Here is a 12,006-nt window from a genome sequence, read left to right on the forward strand (position 1 = left end):
GGCAATCTAAATAATACATGAAGCAAACAGACTTCTCTTTAAGAAAAAGATTGATTGTTTTTGTAGGAATTCTTTTTGGGGGGATGTGTGTGGTTTTGGGGATTTTTTTGTAAGAATTGTTAAGATAAATCAATAGTTTGACTGTGGAATCACCAGAGGATCTGAAGGGTGAGCACCTCAGTACTCAGAGTATTTCTGCACAGGATTTACTGGAAGAGGGAGAAGGCTGCATGCTTTAACCCTAGGGATGGTAGAAACACGAGGAGGTTTCACTCCATGACTGGGCCAAAGCTGCAATTTGTACCCGTGACAGCTATTTCTAGCTTCTAGGAGAGAACAAGAATGTTACTCAACTGCTGTGGGGTTTTAGAGATGGAAAATTTTGGAGGATGTATAGTGCTCTCAGTTGTTGCTGGGATTTATGATTTTCGGAAGAGTGCCTCAGGACCATGCGCAAAATGCAACGTGTTGTAACAGCACGAGCTCCTCAGTGCTCCTTCTTTTTCATTTTCAGGGATCCCAAAGATCTGATAGTCTAAGTACCTTTAAAATAAATGTATTGTGCAGGTGGCATCCTTCTGGGAAGTAAATTCAAAGGCACTCATCCTGCTTTTGTCTTTCTTTCCCTTCTTCCCTCCTCGCCTTCACAGACTCTCAATATCGTGACACCGCGTGTTCGGCCCGAAGATTGCAGCATCGGTCTTTTGCCAAGGAACCATGACAAGAACCGCTGCATGGATGTGTTGCCCCTGGACCGGTGCCTGCCTTTCCTCATCTCAGTGGATGGAGAATCGAGTAACTACATCAATGCCGCGCTCATGGATGTAAGCAGCACTGCACTGTCCCCGCTCGTCCTAGTCTGCTTTGAGTTTATTCATTCTCAAGATACTTTTCTGGGAGAAAGGGATCCAAAGCAGAAAAAAAACACTTTCCCCCCGCCTTGTAATTTCTGGGACTGGTGTCTCCAAACTGGGCAAAGGCACACAGAAGTGCGTCACCCAGACCATGACCATCATATTACTACGCTGCTGTTGTAGTACTGCCTCACACGAGTGGACAAATTTTGACAAAGAAGTTCGTGAGTGTGTGGCTGGGGTTGTATCACAGAAAGGCAGAGGGACAAAGAAATGGTGGGACAACTCCTCCCATACGTTGGTTGTCGTAGGAGTTGGAAGAGAAATGTTAGCCAGGAGCTGCCAGGTCAGCTCTTCGAAAAGAGCGTTTTGCAGTGTGGAGGGAGTGATTTATTTGAGCTTATGCAGTTAAGAATATGGAAGTAGAGGGATCAGATGTGCAAAATGCTTTAAGGCTGAAGGACATGAGTTGTGAATGTGAAGCTGATGTGAATCTGTCCGAAGGCATTTTCCCTTGCTTTGTTTATAGGCTAGAATCTCACAGCACAGGTCGTTTATACAGGATGAATTATGTTGATGGCTTCTTTTTGCTGTGGTCCCTAACTGCCTTTGGACAGAAATGTCTTTAAAGCCACTAATTATTGCAGTTGGACTATGTGTAAATACGATCCAGGGTGAAATGTCACCATTTTTTTCCCTAGCAATGTTGGGGCTGGTCTCTTTTAATTTTGTCTGTTCTTTCGCTCTTTGGGGAACAGCGATATAACCGCATTTAAGAGGTTAAGTCAAATGGTCATAGAATTAATTTCAGATTTTTTTCAGAAGGATGGTGATGCTTTCATTGCAAATATGCCTAAGGAAACTTCTTTAAAGTCTGGTTTGCGCTTTGGCAAATCTGCAGAAGCACAATCAGTTCTTCTCTGGTTTCTTAGGGACTGGGAATGTGTTTGCACATCTCAGCCCTCATTACCTCAAATCACTTGGCTAATACTTGTATCCATCCTCACAAAATTCCTGCTAATTAAAATTTTTTCATCCATCATTGAAATTCAGCCACTAAGATGTTCTCTATCTTGCTTTTATCCTGCCATAGAGGAATCAGCAGCTTTAGGAAAAAAAAAAAAATCAGAAAGAGGAACAGCCAAAATCCAACATTTTCATAGGCGCTGTTGTTGAGGATGGACTTGCAAATTCTTTTTTATCATGTTCTTAACGCTAGTTAAGAGATAGAATTCACTATTTTATTTACCTCTCTCTGTTGCTTCTGTTAATTTTGTACAACATGGCTTTTGACCCACCCTAGCTTTCCTCGATTTGAAATACAGACTAGGGAGAAAGAGGAAAATCCATTCCAGACCAATCATTTCCCAAGAAATCATTTCATGTTCCTTCTGTCTTCTCCGTGTGCCGGCACCCCCCTCACACGTGCCCGCTCAGACGTGTGGCACGGCCGCCCTGCACGCTGGGGCAGAGTGTGCACAGCACCCTCTCCCCCTCCCAGCACAGGCTGCACAGCATTTCCACCCACACCTGACTCATTTTAACACTTCAGGGGTTTTATTATTACTTTAAAGCTAAATCTTAATCTGTTTTGGTTTGATTGGGTTTTTTTGGTTTTTTTTGCACTCAGATATATTGTGTCTTTTGATTCAAATCTGCTTCACAGCTGTACAGCAGAAAGGACGGTGCGGTTTGTAAGCTCCTCTAAACAACCCCTGCCAAGGCTGGAAAACGATAATAAAGTTTTGAGCTTGTCTCTTTTCCTCTCCAAGTGCCTCCAGCCATTCATTAACACAGTGCCACAGAGGTCAGGAACACGGTTCCTCCCCTTCATGGTTAGGGAGATTGAGGTCAGAGGGCTTTTTGGAGGTGAAAGAATAGCATCAGAAATTAAATGCCAATGTGGCAAGCCCTGAATGTTGCTCCACAAGCTCTTAAAAAGGATGGCTGGGATCCCAACGGCCACCTCTGTAGCCCTACATCACCAGGGAGCAGTAGCAGGTGCAGGGGACTAATCCCGTCTGTAGTTCCTAGAGTCCGTCGCCGCAAAAAGGATAGCATTTGCTTCCAGCTGTTTTCTTTCCAATTATTAATATTACTGATAGTAGTAGTAGTAGTAATAGCTGAATTAGTATTATTTGCTGAGTCTCAAAATATAAATAATTGATTTGGGTAATCTCTGCTCTTGTGACACTTCTTTAATGAAATGACTTCATTGGGAGCAAAAGAATCCCATTATGAGACATTCATTCATTGCAGAGTGATAACAAGGAGAAGGATATGTGATTTGTATAATCTGGTTAAATGGCTCAGATTGCCCAGCCATAGCCTCCCGGGTATAATATTCGTTTGAATAAAAGTTGATTGAATTTTTTTTTTAACTAATCTTATTCTTTTGTTAGAGCCACAAGCAACCTGCTGCCTTTATTGTAACCCAACACCCTTTGCCCAACACCATCGCAGACTTCTGGAGGCTGGTGTTTGATTATAACTGCTCCTCGGTCGTGATGCTGAACGAGATGGACGCAGCACAGGTAAGGGGTTGTTCCTCAGTTCTGTCATCTAACCTTCTTTTCAAATCCAGAAAGTTTTCAGAGTGTTTCTGCTGCCATTTTCTTGGGTGCCTCCTGCCTCCCCAGCCCAATAAATAAATGAAGGGGAACTGGGAAGTAATAGGTAATGGTTTGGGGTATAGTGAAGTCTACATGCTTAGCTCCTAATTCTTGCTTCAGTTAACAGGGTTATCTAAAAACGTTGTGTCTGGGCCTACATCTTCCTCCCGAAGAAGCTTTCTTCCCTTTCAGGTTTTTGTCTCTCTTTGGTTCAGAAAAATATTCCCTACCGCAGCCCCAGGGAGCTTCACACCTGGCTGTTCACATGGCATTTCCAGAAGAAACAAACCGAGATGCTGAAATCATGTGAAGGGTCTTTCCCCTGAGATTTCCAATGCAGTTGTGTAATGCTGAGAAATACGATTTGCACAGTTTCTGGAGAAGGACATTGTGCCATGTCTTTTTTTTTTCTTTCTAGTGTCACATATAAGTTTCTTGGCTACTAAGCACACCGTTATTTTCAGGAGTTGAGCTTGGCAGGAGAGGAACCATCGCAGTCCCTCCTGTACTAGCATTTCCAGCCACCTTGCTGATGAGTGGCAGAAGATGATAGCTTTCAAAAAGGCGTAATCATGCAATTTGTGTCAAGAGCACATTTGGCATGGCTAATTCACCCATTACAGCACTTGTTAAACAAGAGGAGTGGAACCCTTGAGTAGTTGGTACTCCCTGGATTAATTTTTCATTTGTCTCTTCTCTGTCTTCAAAATCTTGCCACACTTGAAGGCAGCAAGGTTATTGGTCTCTTTTTTTGATGGTAATGGAGGGGATCTCCCATCAAGGTGAATATTATGGGATTTAATTTCCAGTTGCAGTGAGAGCTCTGCTCAGAAGTGGCATCTCTTGGTGACCTGCAGAGTCCCACCACTGTGCGAGGAACTCGAGGTCCTGTGTACTTGCTACCTCCTGTCCAATTCACCTTGCCTGAATCTGCATCTTGGCATTGAATCCAGAGGCAAATTTCATCTTCTCTTTTTTTTTTTTCTGCTGACTCTTTAAAGGAAAACACAACTTTTTCTGGAAATGGCATGATTTCTCACACTGTGTTCTTGGAAAACAAACTGATTTGCCTCAGCCAGTGTTATTCTTGCAACTGTCTTCCTGCAACAAGACTTTACCTGCTTTACTTTTTCATAGCAAAGTTTTCTCTTTATGAGGTTAGTCTGAAGGCACAGAAAAGGAGATAGAGCAACACATGAAGTCACTTTGAAGGTTACTGTAGCATGGTGTCACCCAGCTCAAACCTTCAGGCAAAGCCAAAAGCACGCACCTAATACTGGAAGTTAAGGATGATTTTAAAGTCTATCTTTCGAGCTTTCAGGGCAAGCTGTGACAGTTTGATATCATAGGATCATAGAATCCTTTTCTCCAGGCTGGAGAACCCCAGCTCCCTCAGCCACTCCTTGTAAGACTTCACCAGCTTCGCTGCCCTTCTCTGGACACACTTGGGCACCTCAATGTCTTTCTTATCGTGAGGCCCCCAAAACTGAACACAGGGTTCAAGATGCAGCCTCACCAGTGCTGAGCACAGGGGGACAATACCTGCCCTGGTCCTGCTGGCCACAACGTTCCTGATCCAAGCCAGGATGCCGTTGGCCTTCTTGGCCACCTGGGCACACTGTTGGCTCACGTTCAGCTGCCTGTCCACCAATGCCCCCAGGTCCCTCTCTGCCGGGCAGCTCTCCAGCCACCCCTCCCCAAGCCTGCAGTGCTGCCGGGGCTTGGTGTGACCTAAGGGCAGGACCCGGCACTCAGCCCTGTTGAACCTCATCTCATTGGCCTCAGCCCATCGATCCAGCCTGCCCAGGACCCTCTGCAGAGCCTTCCCACCCCCCAGTAGATCAGCAGAAAATTGTGAAAGTGGGGTTTCTGAAATCAAAATTTAGCAATGTTGTGTTTGCACCATTGTTGTATGACACTGCGGTAATTATCAGGCTGTGCCTGAAGTGTAGAGAGGAAAAGAGTTAAAATCAATAGGTAAGTGAACCATTAATCCACTCTGCAGGGAAAAGGTGCACATAAACCCCTGTGGAGGTCACAGAACGTAACAGACCATTTTAAGCACAGTATGTACATGTACCTTTGGGTAGATGGCCATTTCCAGACCTGCTTCATGAAAAGCAGATTTTATCTTCTTTCCAGTGCACCTTGAGATTGTTTCCTAAAGCACCTGCTCAGCTCACATCTCCTTGCCTATTGGACGGCAGATGCTTTGAGAGATCTGTAGACTGGAAGACTGAATGTAGAGTAACAACAACCTTCAAAGGAGGACTTGCTTATGTGGTCTTGGCTGGCTTGCTTCATCTTGAAAAACTAACAAGGGCAAAGATGCATAGGATTGCGTGAATATCCCACCCAATTTCAATCCCGTATGATCAAAGGAATAACAGGAATACAGAATTAGTGCAGTAGCATGCACACACTTGACGTTATTACTGGCAGTGATTGAACTTGAAAAGCTTGAGATCAAGTTCAATGAGCATCTGGGGGCTTCAAAACTTCTAAAAAATTACACTTGAAAATAGGAAGAAAAAACCAGAAAGAAATACAATCTCAGCAGAAACTGGTAATGAGTTCTCATGCAAAATATTTTCTCGCCATGATCTATTTCCAGACAGATTTGAAATACTTAGACTGTAATTTGTGTGGATAGGATTTTTTTTTTTGTACTTTCCATTCAGTAGTATCAGCACACGAAAAAAGACTTCCAACCTTCTTTGCAAACTTCCGAGATTCAGTTGTGGTTCACCCTGAGTCAAAGTTGCTCTCATTGCTCTCAGAGCAAAACCATTCTCTCTCCTTTTCTTGCTGGTGAAGTCCAAAAACTGAAAAAAAATAGTCTTGCAGGAAAAAAAGAATTTCTACTTTGCTTCAATTAAGATTAATTTTCTTGGTGTGTGTACTGTTACTCATTAACACGAAATCTGTGTGATTTCTCTTAAATTTCCCTTCAGAGACTAATCTTTTAATTCTCCTCTTAAATCTATACACCTGCAGAAGCTGTTTGTTATCCACCTTTTTTTACACTTTTAGACCTCAGAATTCTATCAATTGCAAATAGTGTTCATGACAAAAAGAAAAGGGGGAAAAAAAGCTGGGGATTTAAAATACATTTCTTGTTTTCTTCATATGCATGCTATAAAAAACTTACTGAGCTAGAAGGTGGTCTTCTTCAAGTAAATACAGGTAATACAAGATGTTTTATGGGTTTTGAATTGCTTTTAAATCTGAAAGTAAAGAAGACTGAACATGTGCTTCGTTGTTAATAGTTAAGGTGCTTTCTGTGCCTTTTGGCCTTCTCTCCAGCTCTGCATGCAGTACTGGCCAGAGAAGACATCGTGTTGTTATGGCCCAATTCAAGTAGAGTTTGTTTCGGCAGACATTGATGAAGACATCATCAACCGGATATTCCGGATCTGCAACATGGCCAGGGTAAGATCAGGGAAATACTGGATTCCCTATTATTCTCAAAAATATATTTTGACATAGAGAAGAGGCAGAACCAAGACTTGAGATTTAGAGATGCTGAATCTCTCACCTAGGACCAAGATTCTACTGCGGAAGTGACTATTTCCTTTAATTAACATTAATTGTATCAGTCTGTATTGGTAAAAGACTCTTGGCTGAAAGTAGATGATATGAGCTGAAAATCTGTATTTAAATGGAAAACATTTTTCTGTGTATATCTGAGAACAGCTAATCACTTAGTAGCCAATGTAAAACCATCAGTATCATAGGAAATAAACTGGGGTAGCGTCAGCAGCTCTCCATCTGTCAGCTACTGTGCGGTGTCTCTGAGGAGAGATGCAACGTTTACTGGCTAGGCTGGGATTCCCAATTGCCACTGTTTCTCCTACAAGTAAGCAGCTGCCATTTCTGTAAGCAACTCTTCATCTGTATCCCTCAGCCCCAGGATGGCTAAAATTGTAGAAAAATGTTTATCTGGACACTACCCTGGCAATGCAGCTTCAGGGCTGCAGGAAAGGGTTTCACTAGAGGGTGTTTCTCTCGTTAGTTGTTTCCCAGATTGATTATGTGTCTTTTTTTCTTTTTTTCTCTCCTTTTTCATTTTTTTCTAATCAGAAATTAGAAAACAGGCTCCACAAATTACATTTCCATGCTGTTTAATGCATCAGTCTCTGATTGCATGATCAGAGCCTGTGCAGCAATTCAGTCGTGGCATTGCAGAGTGAACCTGGTGGTCCAACTTGATAAATCGGTTTGATTCCTATATCCTAGGCCAACTGCCTCTGAGCAGGGACAGGCTAAAGTCATATAGCTAATAAAACTAAGGCTCTGTGACTCACAGGCTGAAGCTGGCTCGTAAATGCCTCACTGGCAGAATGGGTGCTGTGAGCTCGCAGCTCTCTGCACCCATCTCTGTTCAGCATCCGTGGCCACTGCTAAAATCTTTATGAGGATCCTTTCCTGCCACAGGCCCTGGAGATCTTTTTGAAGGCCTTCCTTGCCTTTAGTTCTTATGGCACAGCTAATCTCCAGCACCGGCAACCAGCAAAGACACATCTGATCTGTTCATATCATCTGGTGAGACTTTATTCCTCACTGGAAACAAAACAAGGGATCTCATGCACCCAGTGTCTGCCTGGCTCTGTAATATCTGAGCTCATCGTTGTTATCCAGATTAGCAAAAAGTCCTTGTCTCCCCACTGCTTCAGGTGTCCAAGGGGAGAATGTTAATATTGATTATATCAGACCCAGAGGAGAGGATGCCATGTAAACAGTGCTCCCTGCTTTACTCTATCTCTCCGCCTCCTGCCCTGTTCCATTTAGCATCTTGAAAACGCTCTTTGTTTTAGCCTCAGGATGGATATCGCATAGTCCAGCACCTGCAGTACATTGGCTGGCCGGCGTACAGGGACACCCCTCCTTCCAAACGCTCCCTCCTCAAGGTGGTCAGAAGGTTGGAGAAGTGGCAGGAACAGTACGATGGGAGAGATGGACGGACTGTTGTCCACTGCCTGTGAGTAGGACTTTCACAAACCCTTGAATGTCCTCAGCCCATCTTTCTGTACTTCTCCTAGTACCTGTGGCATGTGAGCTGCTGTGGAAGCAGTGCTCTCCTCCTGCCCCTCAGCCTTGCCTGGCTTCACCTCTTGCCTTTTTTCTTCCCCGCCCAGGAATGGTGGAGGACGCAGCGGCACCTTCTGCGCCATCTGCAGCGTGTGCGAAATGATTCAACAGCAAAACATCATTGATGTGTTCCACATAGTAAAAACATTACGGAATAACAAATCCAACATGGTGGAGTCACTGGTAAGCTTTTTTCACAGAATCACAGAATGTCAGGAGTTGGGAGGGACCTCTGGAGATCATCCAGTCCAACCCCTCTGCCAGAGCAGGGTCACCCAGAGCAGCAGGTTGCACAGGGTGGTGTCCGGATGAGTTCTGAATGTCTCCAGAGACAGAGACTTCACCACCTCTGTGGGCAGCCTGTTGCAGTGCTCTGCCACCCTCCAAGTAAAGAAGTTCTTCCTCACATTTAGATGGAACCTCCTCTGTTCAAGTTTGCGCACATTACCTCTTGTCTTGTCACTGGGCCCCAGTGAAAAAAGACTGGCCCCATCCTCCTGACACCCACCCTTTAAGTATTTACAAACATTGATAAGATTGCCCCTCAGTCTTCTCTCGTCCAGGCTAAAAAGCCCCAAGTCCCTCAGCCTTTCCTCATAAGAGAGATGTTCTAGTCCCCTAATCACCTTCATAGCCCTCATTTCCCCACGCCTTCCCCCACCCAGTGTGTGCAGGGGGACTTGAGGGCAGATAAAAAGATTTCGTGGCTCAGCCCAGTGTGAATCAAAATGAATCATAACGTGAAGCCATCAGAATTAAAATCAAGCCCCATTTTAGCACGTGCAACAAATCCACTGGTCCCACTGCTTTGCTTCTTGAGCAGTGAGGGGAGGAGCTGCCCTGGAGGGAGATGACCTCTGTCTGCCATGGCCAGCTGCCTTCAGGAGCTTAAACCCCAAGTAGGTGTGGGCAGGGAGTGAGATTTGCCCTCCTGTACAGCCCAATGCTTAGTGCTGTGATGTGCCTTGAAACCAGGAAGGGAGAACAGCCCAAATGCCAGCCCTTGCTCCCTGCAACCAAACAGATTAAACTGTCTGGAATTCAATCGCCTCAATCGATCACGCTGAATTCTTGCCTCAGAAGCAATGCGTGCAATGAGGGCTTGGAGCGAGTAATGAATAGTCCATACTGTGGCTGTCTCTTTGAGTGTTTTTCTCTTCCATTGATGATACTATCTCTGGTAATGCTTGTTCAGGATCACACAGAAATGCAATTTGTGTTTGCCCGGTCCTGCCAAACGGTATAAGAAAGAGGGAGGATGCATTTTGGCAGCCTGTAGAGTCAGGCTCTGAAGAATTTACCCATATTCTAATGCCACCGGTTTCTGTTCTCTCTTTCAGGAACAGTATAAATTTGTATACGAGGTTGCACTGGAATACTTGAGTTCCTTTTAGCCCAGCGGAGGGAGGGGAGCCTCTGAAGTGCCAGATCCTGGTCTCTGGCAGACACTTCTCCCCTCTCCCACACTGGAAGGCAGTGACAAGTGTGGGAAGGAAAACTTCTCCTCCCCGGAGCAAGAGACTGAGACTGAGATTGCACAGACCTCGCTGGAAGGAGTAGACGATGCCTGTTTTTGCTGCTGCCTGCTTTCTATCAGAACATCTACTGCTTCTTAAATAACCTACTGTAAAAATTAGCAAAATGGGAGACGGGCTGAAAGACTGGACTCTGTAATCCCCTCTGACTCCTTCTTTTCTCTTTTGGATTGTATTTTTGCTGTCCTTGCTGCAGAGTGGGGAAGGAATGAAACCCTTAGGAAACGCTCTTCTAAATGTCTCCTTTTTAATTTATAATTTTGTTCTCAAATCCCAGTCTTTAATTTTTTAATTTCATGCAGCAGTCATTTGGGAAAAATGAGATAGCCATAGGGGATATATGAAATGCTTCGTTACAATTTGCCTACCTTATCTGTTTCCTTTTATTTGTTTTTCCAAATGAAAAGGCCAACACTAAAAAAAAAATCTGCCACTGGAATTCCTTTCCAGTATGTATTCCCTTTTAGCATGAAAATAGGTGGCTGAGATGAGAAGCTGTTCATGGAAACACTGCCTCAGCTTCTAAACAAATGTGTCCTCCTGGTTTCTGCTGGACTCCCAAGGCTGTGCATGAGCTGGTTACATCTCTCTGGTCTGTTCCTTTCGGTGCTGGTGAAGCAATACCATTAATGAGTTTCCCAGCCACTTGAACCTTAAGGTTAGATATTTGCATCAAACAAATTGCATTTGTCTCGCAACTTTTGGTAACTTTGTTGCCATATTTTTTTTTCAAGTATTTGCTGGGGTGCAGTGTGTCTTTGAAAAACAGGGTATAAAGTAGGTATTATTGATCATATACTATGTGTTATTATTTTCTATTTATTATTTGTATTGCTGTAGAACTTAGGACCCCTAGTCACGACAGGACCCTGCTGCACTAGGCACTGTGCAAACAGAGAACAAGGAAGGTTCCCGCTCAAGAGCTTAAAAACTGAAGGTAATCTTAAAATTGGGTTTGATCGAGATTTCCTTGCTATTTTCAAACTGTTATACAGACAGATGCAGTTGAGTAATTTATTCAGATTTCCAGCCCCTACAAGCTTCGAGATGGTAACCCATCCAAGCTGTAGGAAAGGTGATGTACATACACAAAAACCTATCCTGACATGTGTTAAGGAAGGTGTTAGACCAGCACAGCAATTTCCCTTCTTAAGCAAAACAGCTTTTGTTTCGTTCTGCAAAAATGCCTCTTCAACTCTCCTTCTCTGAAACAAACACCAGATGTGTTTTGCCATGGTTCTGGATATCACTCTGACTTCTTAGCAGCTAAGAAATTGCTTTTCTGAAAGAGTATGTTTAAGTAGTTGATCATTTAAGGTCTGCAGGGTAATCTTAGAGAAAAAAAATAATTGATTGAACAAGGCCTTACAATATTCAGTATTTCAGTTTAGCCATTTATTTATCTTGAGGGTGGGGGGATAGGAGGTTACTCAGTGTATAAATTAGATTCCGGGAAATGCAGTTTTCTTCAAATACAGACTTGCTAAAAGATAGACTGAAGGTAAGACTTTACGGAAACTGCAGTCTCTTACCACCCTGTGGTTTTCCACCCTCAGGTAAATACTCAGAGACTCTGCTGGGAGCTCTGTCTTGTCAAAACCTGGCACAGAGTGTGCCAGAAGGTGAAAACATTTTGCTAATTCTGTATGTAAATTCAAAAGGCATCTCTGCTTCATGGTCATGCTTTTCTCAGTAGTTGTACCTTTGCCTTGACAATGAAGGATGAAAATGAAATCAGATATAAGCAACTCTCAACTCAACATGCCAGCATCTCACCAAAACGTTATCTCTACCGGGACCTGCAGCAGCCTAAGGAACGATACTTGGAACAGCAATAATCCTCTTCCTTCTAGGCAGAGGAGGGGATTCACAGGATGCTGAACCACCTGGCTCATATTCTTTCTGAGGAGCTTT

At 43.8% G+C, this 12,006-nt stretch overlaps 1 protein-coding gene across 1 annotated transcript; it reads left to right on the forward strand.

Moving 5' to 3' along the window:
- Nucleotides 1-650: 650 nt before the first annotated feature.
- Nucleotides 651-10,499, forward strand: LOC104274384 (receptor-type tyrosine-protein phosphatase T-like; the record flags this gene model as incomplete). The annotated part of the gene is made up of 6 exons (XM_009869996.1): nt 651-824; nt 3,257-3,388; nt 6,773-6,898; nt 8,284-8,447; nt 8,605-8,740; nt 9,898-10,499. Coding segments are annotated over 6 exons (786 nt in total), but the record flags the coding sequence as incomplete, so codon positions are not given.
- Nucleotides 10,500-12,006: the final 1,507 nt, after the last annotated feature.

Source organism: Apaloderma vittatum, unplaced genomic scaffold, assembly GCF_000703405.1.
Source record: "Apaloderma vittatum isolate BGI_N311 unplaced genomic scaffold, ASM70340v1 scaffold8195, whole genome shotgun sequence".
Taxonomy (NCBI): Eukaryota; Metazoa; Chordata; class Aves; order Trogoniformes; family Trogonidae; genus Apaloderma; species Apaloderma vittatum.